Source organism: Loxodonta africana, chromosome 18 (genome assembly GCF_030014295.1).
Source record: "Loxodonta africana isolate mLoxAfr1 chromosome 18, mLoxAfr1.hap2, whole genome shotgun sequence".
NCBI classification, from domain to species: Eukaryota; Metazoa; Chordata; class Mammalia; order Proboscidea; family Elephantidae; genus Loxodonta; species Loxodonta africana.
In genome coordinates, this window is record NC_087359.1 from 44147821 (window position 1) to 44165776 (window position 17956).

At 36.5% G+C, this 17956-nt stretch overlaps 1 protein-coding gene across 9 annotated transcripts in view; it reads left to right on the forward strand.

The window, feature by feature from the left end:
- Positions 1 to 17956, forward strand: part of STXBP4 (syntaxin binding protein 4) — a 200433-nt gene that overhangs the window by 79173 nt on the left and 103304 nt on the right. Inside the window, exon 13 of one of the 9 annotated variants that reach the window (XM_064271261.1) lies at positions 8450 to 12807. The exons of the other annotated variants lie outside the window; for them this stretch is intronic. Coding sequence (XP_064127331.1) covers positions 8450 to 8494 — 45 coding nt within the window. The 3' untranslated portion in view covers positions 8495 to 12807. Of the gene's footprint in view, positions 1 to 8449; positions 12808 to 17956 lie in introns of those variants that run through there. 9 annotated transcript variants of the gene reach the window in all.

Genomic DNA, 17956 nt, shown 5'->3' on the forward strand with positions numbered 1-17956 from the left:
GGTCATGCTTTCTTACATTTTAGTGTTCCTTTGAATCCTGAAAGCAGAGTCTTATAAACCTTCTTCATTAATTTTTGTATGTAGAATAATTAAGGAGTGGGGCATTTCCCATCTACATTTAATTAATTTGCTTTCCCCTAAATACCTGGAACTTACAAGCTTTAGAATAACAAGCATGTTTGATAAAATAATAATTCCATTAAGGACTGATGTGAGACATGAATCTAAAGAAAAATAGTTCTGATTTCTTTTTCTAGCAATACCTGCAGTACCTACTTTTCCCACATGAGGCCCTCCTGTATTTATTTCTTTGAAAGGATTATTTTCTGTTATTAAGGAAGGTCAACTCTGCCTAGGACTCATATATATCGGTATTTAATAGAAGTCAGTAGGAAAAGACGGGGCATAGATGGGAGGGAGAACAGAGAGAATCTTACATGAGGCATAGTCATTTGAAATAGGAATTAGTGTTGTTAGTGATGGGCTTTGGAGTCAGACCATTCTAGGTTTATACCCTAACGCTTCCACTTGCTAGCTTTTGACCTTGGACAAATTACTTCACCTTTCTAAGCCCTTTTCCTCATCTATAAAATGAGTTTAATAATAGGATCCTTGGCAAGTGTATTGAAAGTATTAACTGAGATAATGTATATAAAAAACCAAATCCACTGCCGTCTAGTCGATTCCGACTCATAGTGACCCTATAGGACAGAGTAGAACTTCCCTGTAGAGTTTCCAAGGAGCACCTGGCGGATTCGAACTGCCGACCTTTTTGGTTAGCAGACATAGCACTTAAGCACTGCACCACCAGGGTTTCCATATAATGTGTATAAACCAAACCAAACCAAACCCACTGCCTTCAAGTTAATTCCGACTCATAGTGACCCTATAGGACAGAGTAGAACTGCCCCATAGAGTTTCCAAGGAGTTCCTGGCAGATTTGAACTGCCGACCTTTTGGTTAGCAGCCATAGCACTTAACCACTACGCTACCAGGGTTTCCATAATGTGTATAGCATATAGTAAACACTCAATAAATATTAACTATTATAGTTATTATTACAAATAACAGTAATACAAAATAAAAAGTACTAAGTGTGAAAAAAGAGATATAAATGTTTGTTTTAACCATTTGATTTGGAGGAGGAAAAACCTAATTTACCTAGGGGGATCAGGGGGCTTTTCATAGATAAGGTGGCATATGAACTTAGAAGAACACTCCAGGCAGACTAAAGAGCATGAAAATCATGGTGTAAAAAGAAAAAGCTTGTCTTCAGAGCCAAAATAGGCCACATCCAAATTGTTGACCATGCATTTTAAAAATTACGGAATTTTACCACTTTTTACCACCTCCAACAGTGGCCTAAGCCACCATCATCTTCTGCCTGTGTTATTGTTGTAGCTTCCTACCACATCACCCTGTCTTACCTTTGCTCCCCCTACAGTCTAATCTGAACACCGCAGCCAGAAAGATCCTTTTAAAACAAGTCAGAACTCTCCATGACATTCCACCTCACTCAAAGTAAAAGCCAAAATCCTACAAGTAGAAGCCTACAAGTAAATGCCAAAGCCTATGTAATCTGCCATGCCATCCCACCTCACACACTCCTCTTGCTTTGGTGACCTCATCTCCTACCACTCTTCCACTCTCCCATCTTCTACTACTGGCTCCAGTGCCTCTGACCTCCCTGCACCATCACTGCACTAATCCCCCAGCCCGCACTGTGTATGTGTGTGTTTTGTAGTATTGATTGCTTTCTAACGCACCATGTAATTTACTTGTTATGTTTTTGCCCATTGTCTCTATTCGGCAACTAGAAGGTAAGCTTTGGGAAGGCAACTGTCTTTGATTTGTTCTTTGATGTGTCTTAAGCAGCTAGGACAACTGGCACAGAGTAGGTACTCAGTAAGTATTTGGTGAATGAATAAAGAGATCAGTTAATATCTATGCTTTAAGAAGATTAATCTGATAGAAATTTGAAAAATAACAAGGTCAGTTAAGATACCCTTGTAATAGTCTTGAACAGCACAGTTGAATAGAAATAAAATGAAAGCCACATGTGTATTGTTAAATTTCGAGTAGTCACATTTTTAGTGTTGATGTTAAATGGTGGTGTGTTTAATTTCAGATTCCAGTTGTTCATTGCTAATGTTTAAAAAAAAAAAAGGAAATTACTTTTGTATATTAAGCTTGCTCTAACCACTTATTAGTTTCAGGAGTTTTTTTGTCAATTGTTTGAGATTTTCTATATAAACAGAGTATCATCTACGAAGAAAGACATTTGTATTTCTTCCTTCTCAATCTATATACCTTTTATTTCCTTTTCTTGTCTTATTGCATTTGCTAGGACTTCCAGTACATTACTGAATAGGAGTAATTACAGTGTATTTTTGTCTTTCTCTCAGTCTTAGAAGGAGAACACTTAGTTTCTCACCATTAAGTGGGGTGGTCACTGTAGGATTTTTATAGATGTTCTTTGACAAGTTGAGGAAGTTCCCTCTACTCTTCCACATTATTTTTAAAAAAATTTTAAAGAAACATGTAAAACTAATTTACCTGTTTAATTAGTATATCTAAATTATGTAATATATCTAAAATGTTATATTTTAACATGTGTTTTATTCATCTAGTTTTGCTATAACAGAAATACCACAAGTGGATGCTTTAACAAACAGAAATTTATTCTCTCACAATCTAGGAAGTTAAACATCCAAATTCAGGGTACCAGCTCCAGGGGAAGGCTTTCTTTCTCTGTGGGCTCTGGGGGAAGGTCCTTTTTATCAATCTTCCCCTGGTCTAAGAGCTTTTCAGTGCTCCTGGCTCTTCCTTGATGATAATGAGGCCCCCCTGTCTCTCTGCTTGCTTCTCTCTTTTATATCTCAAAAGAGATTAAGATACAACTTAGTCTTGTAGATTGAGTCCCGCCTCATTAACATAACTGCTTCTAATCCTGCCTCATTAGCATCACAGAGGTAGGATTTACAAAACATAGAAAAAAATCACATCAGATGACAAAATGGTGGACAGTCATACAATACTGGGAATCATGGCCTAGCCAAGTTGACACACATTTTTGGGTGACACAATTCAATCATGACAACATGTAATAATATAAAAATTCACTAATGAACTGTTCTACATTCTTTTTCATACTGGAAATTTGAAATCCAGCGTTATTTTACACCTACAGCACATGTCAATGTGGACATTAAATTTTCATTAGAAATACTGAATCTGTGTGTGGAGTTCATAAAATTTATAGTTGGAAAAGGTAGCTTTACATACCAAATTGTTCCAAATACAGTTAAAAATTTCCAGTAACTAAACTGAGTGTCAAAAATCATTTACTTTTCATATTTGTACCCACATTGACTGAACTATTTCATCTTTTCTTAGAAGATTTGATTTACCTTGGAAGCTAAATCATTTTTAAACTACACCTGTTAGTTCAATATATTCACTAATTCTTGTGTCAATTCAGCATTATTAACATCAAATTCAAAGAGGTGTTATATAAATTGGAAGCAATTTAAATTGATCAGTTTTAAGGAAAACAAAAAAGCAATCAATAATACAAAACACACAGCTCTGGTGGCGCAATGTTAAAGTGTTCACCTGCTATCCAAAAGGTCAGCGATTTGAACCCACCAGCCCTTCTGTAAGATAAAAGACCAGGCTATCTGCTCCTGTAAAGATTATGGCCTAGGAAACCCTATGGGGCAGTTCTTCTCTGCCATATAGGGTCCCTATGAATTGGAATGGACTTGACAGGAAACAACATCAACAAAATTACTTCAAATTTTTTTTTTTTTTTTTAGTTTTTATAGCCAGTTTACAAAATACTGTCAATAATTTAAATCTACATACTGATTTATAGTAAAGTATGTATATGCATAATTATTATTATTGATATAGATTACAAAAATTTTCCATTTCAGTACAAGTTCTCATACATTTCTAGCTTCACAAATAAACTTTTCCTTTCCTTGGAGCTTCAAATTTGACTCATTCATATGCAGTGTGATATCGATGGAAAAATGTAAATCACATTGCTATTTTTTGTCTTTGATTATTAAATATTTCTTTTGTTTTAAGAAAACCATGACTTGAACTTAAAAGTAAAGCACACCTTTTTGAAACTCATTCACAACTCAGCCAACTATCCTTGGCAAAGAATATAGGATCATTAAATTCATTGTCTTCTATTTCTTTTAATGATTTCATAAACTGGTGATTATTTATAGGATTTTCACGTATATGCTGGATAATGTTAACAACTGTATGCATGATGCTTTTTATACTATTTCCCCCCAGAAAGCTGAGCACAAATATTTTCAATACGTATCATACAATAGGATGAAACAGTAAAGAAAACATCAATCTCTGGTTTTAAATTTTTAATAAATCTGAGTTTTTGACCCAGCATAGCTGGAGCACCATCTCTCATGATAAAAAACTTTTTTGTTTGTTTTGTTTTTCCATATCTAACTTGAGTCTTCTTTAACAGATATAAAAGAATTAAAAAATATCTCCTCCATAAGTTTGAAGTTTTAGGCTGCAAGTTGAAAATACTTTGTTGTAAATTTAGAAGTCCTGAAACAAAGCATGCCAAAAGTATGAATTGGGTAATTTCTTATATCACATGGCTCACCTAAAGTGAAGTAAAAGTATTTGCAAGTTTTCAAATTTTGAATCAATTGATCATTGATGTTGTTATAAATTCTTGCATTCTGTGGGCATGTTTGTTTTGTGGCTTAATTGAAGATCTTTCCATTTTAGAAAGTGTCTTTTTCTCATATTTTTCTGACAAAATTAACATAAGTAAAATTACCGTTAAATCAAAAAATGGTTTCTTTCCCTGTGTAGGATTCCAAGCTATTTTATAGCTAGCCAAAGTAACAAATGTTGGACGTAGAATTCTGATTTTAGGTGACTGATTCATTCTGTTTTGACTGTTGAAAGGAAATCTATCATGTTCACTATGCCTTTGCAAAAATATCTCTTAATATTCTTCACTTTTTTATATATTTAGAAAACTTTTCTCACACAAAAAACAGCTTTTTTGCTTTGTTCTCCCCCAACAAATTGCACTTCCATTCATTGTGAAATTCGCGGCACATCTTCCTCTAGTCTCTTTTTTTTTCTTTACTGATCCAGCCATTTTACTTGTTAATTCACCTTAAAATTTGAGAAGTGATTGTCCAGATAATAGGTAATGGAGGATTTAACGGGGTAGCGGTAATGGGAATACACCAAAGGGACCAGTGTGAAAGCTCCACGGAGATAAAGTCAACCAGACATAACAATGTTAGAATGCGCAGTAATAAGCAGAGAGAGCAGCCTTGTGATTTGTTGATTAAGAGGGTTATAACGATGCAATTAACAACATAGGAGAAATGAGGTTGAGAGTAAAGATATTTTAATTTATAGTATTGTTTACTATTTAGTTTCCAGTTTGCAGAAAAAGAAAAATATCTGTATATGTCTTTGTGTTTACAAACCCACAGGCATGTGTACTGAAACACAACTCTTGATTCCAGAGGCAAGCACTTGCAGTAAAAAATAGACCACCTGAATCAACCTGACAGCTATCCATTTCTTAATAGATCATGTGTTGACCATGCGTACCATTCAGTTTCTTTATGTATATATTGTTGTGGTAGTGTTGTATGCTGTGGAGTTGACCCTGTGTCATAGTGACCTTATATGACCGAGTAGAACTGCCCCGTAGGGTTTCCTAGACTATCTATAATCTTTATGAGAGCAGATCACTAGATCTGTTCTCCCGCGGAGGGGCCAATGGGTTTAAACAGCCCACCTTTCGGTTAGCAGCCGAGCACTTAACCATTATGTCACCAGGGCTCCTCTTACATATGTAGCATGATACTATTCTGTTAATGGGATCTGAGTGGTACAGACTTACTATTAATGAGTTTCTAGGCTTTAGTGAAAATACTACCTCTGCATTTTTCCAAGAATCTCCTTTTGTTCACAATTAATGAAAGAGCCTTTAAAAATTAGAAATTGAGAGTAAGAGTGTATAACTCTTAATGACTGAAAAATCAGAAATTTTAGTTGTATGAAATTTGGCAAAGTTTTCTTCCCTCTTATTTTGGTATCTTTTTGAAGATCTTGACATGAAGTCAGCACAGTAATAATAATTGCACCAAATAAATCCTTTAAGTGCACTGGAAATCACTACTGGATTGATTCTTAGTTTGTTTTCCAATAACGGTTGCCAGTTGCTTCCAAAGGGGCAGAAACCTGTTGCCATCGAGTCGATTCTGACTCATAGTGACAGGGGGACACAGTTTGATATCCTTTATTCGTTCACTTTTACACTTGTAATTGAATCATTTGAGATAGTGGCCTGGTCCTAAAAACAGAATAATCTCCCCTTTTGAAGGTGCAATACCAGTTGCCATCAAGTTGATTCTGATTTATGGTGACCCATGTGTGTCAGAGTAGAACTGTGCCCCAGAGGGTTTTCAGAGACCAGTTTTTTATAGATCACCAGACCTCTGCGTGTACTCAAACCACCAACCTTTTGGTTAGCAGCCCAGCACATTAACTGTTTGCGGAGGGTGTATTAGCTATTTTAAATTATGGGAATTCATTTAACTTCATTTTGTGTAGTGACCTGAAAAAAAAAAAAACAGTGAGGAACTAAAAGGAGGCAGGGACAAAGGAGAAAGAAAAGGAGAGTAGGCTAGAAATAAATAAAAAGGAAAGAACAAGCTATAAATGGATCCTTTTTCACCAGAAAGATCAAGTCCATTATTTTTTGACAACCAGGAGTGGCTACCAGAATACTAACTCACTGTTCTGTAAAGAATTGGCTATGCTGTTCTCCAAAATCTAAATATTTTTTGATGAGTATTTGTGCCTTAGAGAATAACCCAACCTTACCATTTAAATTCATGGGCATAATTTCCCACGAAATTACACTTATTATTTTTTCTTCAAGTTATAACAACTTTTAACAGGCATGGGCCGTTCTTCTAGCAACTACCTTTGATCAACTTTCTAAAACTACTCTCACACTTAAGCTGTTTTTAAAGTTTCTTTCAGCATAGCGCTATGACCTAAGGCAGCAATGAATTGGTGCACTCCAAAAGTCAAATATTTAGCCTGTCTGAACCAGTCTTTGCCCTAAAGAAACATGGGAAATTATTCATTTGGCAATCTCTCTACGTTCAGATAAGCCCAATTGTAGTCGACCTCACCTGTGCAAAGGTTGGGTTGCATGCTTGAAGAGGGCAAAGTCCTGAGACAGAAATGTAAAGTCAAATCAGCACATGATTCTCTGTGGATAAGTAAAATTGAAAAAGAACTTAGTAACAGCTGGTGCAGCTAGCATGTGAGTTATCTTAGTTTATGGATGAAGCAACAAAGGACACTTTAAGAACAGATTAAGTAAATGTATCCCTAAAAGAGACAATAAGTTGCCCCAAAACAGATAATTGAAGAGACCTGCCATTCCTCAGAGCCCTGTTTGTTGGTGCAGTGGTTAAATGTTCGGCTGTTAATGGAAAGGTTAGCCACTCAGGGGGAGACAGATGTGGCAGTCTGCTTCCATAAAGACTTACAGCCTTGGCAGGATTTTTACTCTCTTCGCTGACTCGTAATGCCACCTTTCTGGTGTACCAATTTTCTAGATGATGTTTTTTCCAGGTTATTGCTATTGGGGACTGTGCTACTATGGACAAAGTTTTCATGTCTCTGGTTAAACTTGCGAGCAGTTATTGCAGTTACTCTTGGTTATTTTACCTGAGGCGCAGACTCGGTGGGTCATGGGGTGTGTAAATGTTGCACTTGGTAATGCCAAACCGTTTTCTAACTTGCATCAGTTTACACTCTCCACAGCCTTTCCAACACGCGGTATTGTCAGACTTTATAATTTTTGCCAATTGAATGGGTATAAAAATGTACCCTACTGTATTCTTGCTTTATATTTCACTGATCAGATCACCAGTGATGCTTTCTTGGCCACATGTATTTCTTCTTTGGTGAAATGGCTCATCCCCTTGTTTTATTGGATTATTTGTGTTCTTATTTGCATAAGAAATCTCTATGCCGTTTTGATACTAATTCCTTGACAATTGTGCTTATTGTGAATACATTCTCCCAGTTTCAACTGTCAAAAAGGTGGGGAGGGGCAATAAGTAATAACTGAGGACATGTTCACATTTTTACACTTTTAGAGATTGTATTCCTTTGTGCATTTATTAAACAGTAAAGCCTCTAATTTTAAGAATTGATATGACTTCCCACTCACTTTTTATTCTTCTCTAGTCATCTGAATATTTTATAGTTTTTTCAGTATAACACTAGAGGGAATTCTAAGATGCCATCTCATCTTCAGAGAGAAAAAGAAAAACATGTATTTGTTAGTCATTTCTATCCTAGTAGAGTGCTCTAATAAAATGTGCCTATGCTTCCATTTCAGATGGTTGCTTGTGACCTCAGAATGTCAACTTTTATTTTGTATTAAAAACCCTCTTCACAAGGATCCTTCATGCTGCTCTTTTATGGCCATAGCCACCTCCTTCCATCCCACCCGCTTCCCTAACTCCTGGCAACCACTAATCTCTTCTCCCTATCTGTAATTTTATCATCTCAAGAATGTTATATAAATGAAATACAGTACCTAACTTTTTGGAATTGGCCTTTTTCACTCAGCATCATTGCCTTGAGATCCATCCAAGTTGTTGTGTATACCAGTAGTTCCGTTCTTTTCATTGCTGAGTGCATGCAAACTGGTGATACCTGAATAAGGTTGGTGGGTTATATCAATGTCGATTTCCTGGTTATGATGTTGTACAATATTAATGCAAGATGTAACCATTGGGGGAGTCTAAATGAAGAGAACACAGGACCTCTTTGTATTCTTTCTTAAAATTATATGTGAATGTACAATTATCTCAAAATTAACAGTTAATAAAAAAGCAAAAAAAAAATCCTCTTTGAGAAAAAAGATTATAAAGCTCTTAAAGAGCTTTGACAGCAAACTGAATGGAGAAACTTATTATACAAAATTGATTGGATTTATTTTTCACCATTAATTCCATTTTTGTGATTCAGAAAATGGTATGTTCTCCACCATTAGACTCTGTCCAAGAAACTGCCTAAGGTAAAGAGAGACTGCTTGGAAAAGGAACATGAGGACATAGCTTTGGGACAGCCCAGTTGGCATTCCTGTCTGCACAGACACCAGCCATACCTAGTGATTCACTCGAGGTAAACGTAGCATCCTAAGCAAATATTGGCAAACAAAAAGTGTCTGTTTCTGAATTCTCATTTCCAAAAAAAAAAAAAAAATTTAATATAGAATAGATCTTACCATCTTATGAATTCTGAGAGAAATTTTATTCTCCTATTCAAGCTACAGATGCAATTTTAATTGTGTTAGATTAATTTGAATCACAGAATTTCCCATGTTGAAGGAATTTGGAAGGGAAGTAATCTTATTCTTCATAGAAACCTTCCAGTTCATTTGATCATAGTATTGCCTATAGTTGGCTGGCCACATTAGAATAGATGATGGTAAGGTTCTAGGTTCCATCCTGTAAGCCACTCAGACTCTGACTGTTCAGGGACCACTCATCAGACTCTTTCATCAATTGCTTCACACATGCCTATTGTTACTCATAAGGAAGACCTGGCAAGAGAATTTAAGAAACATTTATTAAATATTCATTTTGTATGAAAGTGCTGTGTGAAAACTAGACATATGTCTTAAAGAAACCATCAGTCTAGTAAAAGAAGGAAAGAAAAGAAAAATAGAGCAAATCTGTCACTTCCTAGAAAGCATTTCAGAATTGGTGCTGTGTAGCTGGAGAGTTGTTAAGAAACATGTTTGTATACCAAGGCTACCGTTACTTCTTATTGTTTTCCTTATTTAACAAAAAACAAATGCAGATCTCTAAAATCCCATAGGCGGTTGCTAAGAGAGCACCTTTCAGGGTGTATTTTAAACATCTTTGTAAATGCCAAACATTGTATGTTTCTTAATGTTAGAGCAATATATATTAATTTGGCTGACAAACTAGTAAATTTTACCCAAGGAGGAAGTGGTGATAAGGCAGTTGATACTATAAAACTCTTATCTTGGCAGTTTACTGTGTGAAAAACACTTTCAGTGCTTTTATTTCAATATAGGACTCATGACATTGTGTTAAATGATATACTCACAAACTTTTTTAGAGTTAAAAACAAGGCTTCTCTAGTCATGCCGAATCCCACATAAATAAATCACTCTGCTTGAAAATGTTTTACTTCGATTCCTTGTCATTCATGTGTTGATGTCTAAGATAGTCTGTGACCGTGGATTTTAAATTGAGTTGTGAACTCTGTCACAGTTCTTCAGTATTAAAGGCAGCTGATTTCCTGGTGTGATTGCTGGTGTCTGTCTGCCACCCTTGAACACATACCCTTCATCATAACACGTTTCCCATTTCCACTCCTGCTTTTTCCTCTTCCCTCCCTTTGTATCCTTAATCAATAACTGTTTCCCCCTTTTTCTTCCATCAGTTTATAAGATCTCTTTACATCGTAAGTATATTAACCCTTTTCCTACCAAATGTGGGGCAAATATTTTCCCTTATAAACAAATTGCCTTTCTAATTCTTTTCAAAGTTTTTAAAAACAGGCATTTGTATGTTGTCAAATCTTTTATGTGATTTTTCCTTTTTTATATAACCTTTTTAAAATTCATTCCTAGCCAGATTTTAGATGCATATTTACCTATATTTTTCTTTATGTAACCCATCTAAGAAGTTCTTTTGTTTGGTATATGATATGAAATGAGGGTCTACGTTATTTTTTTTTTTTTAATTTTTATTGTGCTTTAAGTGAAAGTTTACAAATTGAGTCAGTCTCTCATACAAAAATTTATGTATACCTTGCTATGTACTCCTAATTGCTCTCCCCCTAATAAGACAGCACACTCCTTCCCTCCACTCTATTTTCATGCCCATTTGGCCAGCTTCTGACCCCCTCTGCCCTCTCATCTCCCTTCTGGACAGGAGATGCCAACATAGTCTCATGTGTCTATTTGATCCAAGAAGCTCACTCTTCACCAGTATCATTATCTATCCCATAGTCCAGTCCAATCCCTGGCTGAAAACTTGGCTTTGGAAATGGTTCCTCTCTTGGGCAAACAGAAGGTCTGGGGACCATGACCTCCGGGGTCCTTCTAGTTTCAGTCAGACCATTAAGTCTGGTCCTTACACTTTTTTTTTTTTCCAAATAGTTTTAAATTCTCACATAACGTACGGTCTTTGGGAATATCTGGTCTTTCTAGTTGCTTTGTCAATAAATATTTATTGGGTGAATTGAATGAATGTTTTATCTCTTATTTGGCCAATACCAGCTGCTGTAGCTTTATGTATGTCTTAAATCCTTTGACTAGGTTCCATCTTGTTTGTTTTTCTTTCTAATTTTTTTTCCAGTTTTCAATGATCTGTTCTTCTAAATCAACTTAAGAATCTTATTGTGATACTTAGATTCAAATTTAGAACTCTGTCAGATTCCTCCAAAATAAGCAAAAAAAATCATAAAAAAAATTGATTCGTATTGAATTAATCCCCTCTTTTTTTTTTAACAGTTAATTCGGAATGAATACATTTTCTGTTCTGAAATCAGGTCTCCATTAAACCCCAAACTTCAGATTAATTATAATTGTTCAATATCTGGAAAAGTAGCCTTTGAGCTATACCATGTTGTAATGAAGAGAGTTTAAACACTGATTATGAAAGGAAGTATCTGATACTATAAATGTTTCCTTTGGGTATTATTTGCAACCAGAATTGAAGAAGTAGGGAAATCTTTTTTTTTTTTTTGATGTCAACCCTCACTAAACCAAAACATAGATGTTCAGGGTTAAAAATATCTTCAAAATGGGGGATTAACTAATTAATATTTATATTGCAAACCTACAACTTTCACATAGTAAAATTTATCAGATGTACTTGTGTGTCTGTCCTTGATTAGGAACTTCTGTTTATAAAGGAGAATGAATATTGTTTCTTTGATTTTTTTTTATGTTCAGAGGCAGAAATCAATTTTGCACCTTTTGGAGAGTCAGGCAGCTGCAGGTAAAGAAGTTGACAGCTCTTGGGAGGGTTAATTAGAGCTAATTATAATTTGATCGACCTGCTTTTCCTCTAAAAAGCTTTAACCAAACCTTCCTTTGTAAAGTGAGGATTTTGCTTTTTCACACAAACTAGAGAAAATCGTTGTTTATTATTATATGCTTTACAAAAAAGAGTTGCCACATAGAATCAGAGATTTGGGTGACGTTAGAAAGGACCTTCAAGATTACATGGCACTTGAAAGCGTAAGAGACTCATGATGGAAAATTGTCATTTTTAAAGAAATATAAACCAGTGTATTTAATCTTACATATTTAATGGAAAACCAAAAAATAAAATTATCAAACACAATCAAGTGTAACTGTCCTTTCACAACCTTTTTTTTCAGTCCATTTGGTTTTGAGAGAATCTCATTTGCTTGGTAAATACCATAAAAGGATTTTTTTTCAGTTGTGTATAAAGAGAGGATAAGGACATGATTTGCTTTTCATTATATGGTGCTTTTTCCATAGCATGGTTTATCTGTTTTATGGTTGTTACTGTGATTATTCAAATGAAATGTAATTCTACTAATATTCCCATAAAATTGAAACCTTTTAATGAAGAACTTTCCTATGGAAGCTTCTTACTAATAAGATTTCTAAGACAGTTATTACATATGAAAAACCAAATCATCATATGTGCTTATTGTCAACTCAATTATCCGCTCATTTTATGTTAAGTGGACCATCTGTTCATGGTAGATAGGACTTTCATTCCCAGACAGCTTGTGTTCTAATTGGGCAGTCAAGATTCTCTGAGTTTAGAAAGTTAGGTGATAAAATATTTGAATGACAGTTCAAGATAGCAGTAGGAGATATGCAGAAGTATGTGATTAATTACACACAGCAGATATTACAAAAGATGGGAGAGACAATTCAAAGCTGAACAGGTCCAGGAAAACTAGAGAAGATGGAATCTGAGCTAGGCCTGGAGGATGAGAACTGGGTGAAGAAAAAAGGTACCCCCAATGGAAGGAATGATGTGATCAAAAGCATCGTGGAGGTGAGAGAGTTCAGTCTGGGAAATACGGTTAGTTAATACACTTGGATTTGGTAATCATGTAAGAGCGTTGGTTGCACTAAAGCTGGAAGGATTGAGTTGGAACAAGTAGTGAAGAGTTTTGAAGTGTGGAGATTGAAGATGTGTTTTATCATGTAGCTCTCAGGGTTTGTTACACATGGTGGAACTTGAACAATATCTTAGGAAAATCAGCCCATCAGAAGTTCGAAGGGTACATTGTGAAGAACACAGTAGGCAGGAAGATCACTTACGTGATTCTTGGAGTATTCAAGCACGAGGTGATAAAAACATGCATCCGTAATGTGGTGAGAATGAGAATTAAGGAATGGCTGCAAACTACATCATAAATGAAGATTGTGGAGTGCTTGACAACTGGTTATGTAAGGAGATGGAGTAGGGAGCTGGAGGTATGGGTAGAAGAGGAGTGGGAAAAGAGAACGGGGAGAGCACTTATCAGAGACATGTATAAAGTTCTGTGAATAAATTTTCTCCCCCAAATACATTCATTCTTAAATGGTCAGTTGTAAATTCATTCAGAAATACCTACCGTTGTAGGTATTCGAGATTGCTTTGGGATCATCCATTGAAGGGTATACTATACATATTTTAATAAATCAGATACAGTAAAGACCTGCAAAAGATGGACACTATGTAAGGCAGAACGCTGTCAGAGATGGAAAACTAAATAAAGAATGATAGAGAAGTGGTGACTGCACCCTGTCAAAGGTGGAAGACTTTCAAGACTTGGAAAAACAAGACAGCCCCATTGAGTCCCAGCTCTCACAGGCTTCACTGTATATATTTTACGAAAATTAGATGTAACTTGTTTTTGAAACACTTCCTTGAACAGCCCTCTCCCCCAGGTCACCCTCAGTCTTTTTCACAAGCTCTAGTGGGACCAAGACCAGGAAGGATTTTCCAGTGAGTGGACGTAGGAAGCTGATAAGAGAAGTACCCTTCAGGGCTTGGTAGCATAAGCCACATTACAATGGAACATACATCTCTTTCCAGTCTCCTTTCTCTCCTGTCAGCCATTGACATTTTGAAAGATTTACTGATTACCTTAAGATTTATAGAACTTCTAAGGTTAGCAGTGTGGATGTGCTAGCTTAATTACAATGTGCGACTGCAGCTAATCCTTCTTCCTTCTACTTCAGGGAGCCGTTAGGACTCATAACTAAAGAGGAAAGGGTTTTACGTAATTGTTGCTAACATTTTAAAAAGACAGGTGCATACTATGTTTCCAAACAACTTCTCTGAAATCCGCAAACTGGTATTATTAATTGAATGCCACAGACGAGCCTTAATAAATTACGTATTTGAGCTCTCTAATCAGGAGGGTGATTAAATATATTTTCCAAAGGTAGTAAAGAGGAAAGAGAAAAAAACTGTACCAAAAACTGTAATAGTTTCTTTAACCCTCTTGTGAGAGCTGTTTTGATCTTGTAAAGTAGGTGGTATTATTCTCTGTTATACAGATGAACAAACTGAGTGTTAGAGACAGAATTACACAGCCAGAAAATGAAAAAAGAAAAAAATCACAGCTCTAAGTTTCTGACCTAGGTATGTCTCATCTGAAGCCCATGTTTTTAATTCAGTATCATGTTGCCTTGTGGGGAAAAAGCACTTTATATGGAAAAATACATAGGATATTTGTCCAAACACAGTCACATAGCCAAGTTCAAAGCATTTGTAACATACACAGACTTTTGTTTGTTTGGATTATATTTTTAAAGAAGAATTTGGTCTGATCTTCCCTGAGGATTCATTGTGAAATCATGAGGTGGAAAAATCCTCGTTTGACAAAGGGACCGTATAATTTAAAGGTATTTCATCAGTATCACCAAAAAAAAATTGTCAGATATTTTACTGCGTGATTCAGGATTCTCTTCTAGCATGTTTGATCATATGCTTAGCATTAAAAAGCATAATGCTAAAGTAATCTTTTTTTCTGATTTACTATTACATCTTGTTTTTTTTTTTTTTTCAATTACCTAACTTTCTAAACTGAATCAAACTCTACCTAAAAGAATTAAAACTGAATCAAACTCTACCTAATATCAAGTAAATCAGCGAATTGACTGCAGCATTTGCCCTGGTGGGATTTCAAGCTCATGGTGAGGTACTGGAAAAATCCTGGCTCGCTCGTCACTGACATAGGAGGCTTTACAGTTATTTATTTATTACAAGACAGCCAGGGAGGAAAAGAAAAAACTGAACTTATGTGATCGTGTACTGCTAAATACGGCACACCGCTGCTATCTTTTCTTCACTGCTTCCTCTAAACGTCATCATTTCCATGCACTAATCTTTTAAACAGCCATTCAGTGGGAATTAGGCTAGAACCTTGCTAAGGGGTCACATTCACCAGCCTGACAGTTATACATTTACAAAAGAAATAGCACGAATTTATTCAGCATCAAAACCTCTGCTTCTATTACCACCCAACTGCATTTCACACGGTATTACCATCAGTGCACTATAATGGCTATATAAATTCCATCCAGATTCCTCATTTAATTAACTAGCATTCTTTGAACAAAAATAAAAGTGCTGTTTTTATAGGGGAATAAAAGCTGCATGAAGTGAGTGTGAAGGAGACAAATCATCAAATTAGTTATTCTTCATTGCAGCTATGGAGAATTCTCTGCCCCTCCCCTTTCTCTTCAGAGGCGATATATTTTTTTCCAGCTTGATTGAATGGAAAATGGGAATGGTGTAGCAGGCTTGAATGTGTTTGAGTACTTTGTAATCGTTTATCCTCAGCCCATGCAGGGCTGGTCACAAATGATACTGTCATCTACAAGTGACTTTAACAATTTTTTTTGTCGTTGGAAAGGCATTATGACGTAGTAGTCAAGATCATACCCTTCAGAACTAGAATACCAGGGTTCAAATCCTCACTGGGCCATTTACTAAGTTCGTGATCTTGAGCAACTTAATTTTTCTGTGCTTCGGTTCCCTATCTATAAAATGTAGGTAGTAACAGGACGTACCTTACACAGCAGTGTGCACATGAGCCGAGGTGATCCATGTAAAATACTCAGCAGTGCCAGCGGGTAGAAAACCCCTGTCTCCCTTATGTACAGCAACAGCCTGATGTGACGTTGGTCAGGCTGGGACACTGGTGGTAAAACCAACCGATCTGGTGGGCTAAGTAGACGTCCTTTACTTTCCTCAGGTAATTCTTTCTAAAAGGGCACTTTTATTATAAGACAATTACCTTCAGATACAATGAGATAAAGTTTTTTGCTTCAGGGGTATAGTAGGGAGTTGGTTGGCCCTATCTATCCATGTTGCACCCCACTGCCAGATTTAGCTTTCTAAAGCACTGTGTTTTCCTGTCATTTTCTGTTTAAAAGTCTTCAAGACCTCCCCAGATACAGGCTCTTCTGTCTGTCCTGTCATTTCTACCAGAGCCTGACCTCTTCCCTCTTTCCAACCTTTTTTATGCCATTACTTTCCTGTAGAAACCCTCTGCTCCATTTACACGGGTCTTGTCTCGTTTCTCAAATGCGCCACATTTCTTCTTGCCTGTCTTCCTTTGTTCACGTTGTCCTTTTTGTCTGACATACCTTCCTGTCCTTCTCTTAACGAAGTCGTGCCTAACCTTTTAAGATGAGCCAGGAAAACAGAAGATCTTTTACCGCTTTGTGTCTTTACCACATACTGTGGTTCTCTGGACAAGCAGCTACTAAGTTAACGTTGTTAATGATGATGAATTATCCCCATAGCTGTACTTTCAAACTATATTTAGAATCTAACCACTTCACACCACCTCCACCACTGTCACTTTGTCCAAGCTACGGTCACCTTTTGCCTTCTCTGTTCCTCTTCTCCATGTTTCCACCTGGCACACCACTTTATTCTACTCTCAATACAGCATCAAAAGTAATCCTCTTAAAATTTAAATCAGATCATATCACTCCTCTGCTCAGAAACCCCCAATAACTTCCCAGCTCACCTGGAGTAAAAGCCAGAGTCCTTACATCAGCCTAGAAAGCCCCTTAAGGTCTGCACTCCACCCTACCCTCACCCGCATTCCCGGTACCACTCAAACGTCATGTCCTACTACTCCCCTCTTCCTGCCCGTAGTACTCTCTACATCTGTCCCTCTGGCCTCCTTGCTGTTCTCCAAAGATACAAAGCACCCAGTCCCAGCTCAGGGCCTTTGCAGAAACTATTGCCTCCTTGGGAAATCATGCCTCCAGCCCTCCTGCAGATCTCTGATCAAATATTACTTCAGTGAGATCTTCCTGATACTCCCTCCCTAATTTATTGTTTCCCTCCCCCAACTAGAATGTATGCTCTGATGATAGGGAGAGGCTTTTTGTCTGTTTTATTTAGTGCTGTATCCCCACTACCTGGAACAGAACCTGATACATAAGCACTTAATAAGTATTTATTGAATGTATGAGTGAAAAATTGACCCTTAAGAATATGTCTATATTCCTAACCCTTTCCTGTGCTTCATATGTAGTTAGGCTCAAATGAGAGCAAGTGTCCTACAACAGCTTCACGAAAATTAAAATAGCCACAGTTGAATATTAGCCATGGCAATTGGAGCAGAAAGTTCCACTCCAAACAAGAGAGATTTCTGCATCAAGTAAAGAAAACAAATGGTTTACAGTATAATACCTGCCATGTTAAATTACATCAGTGTCTTGGGGGACTGTCCTTGACCCAGTGCCAAGCACATTTTGAGAGAGTAAGTGGTTTTGGCTACCCTATCCTCTTTCTAAGGTGGAGGGTGTAGCTAGTGTATGGTGTTTTGTTTGTTTGTCGGTCATTTAGAGGCA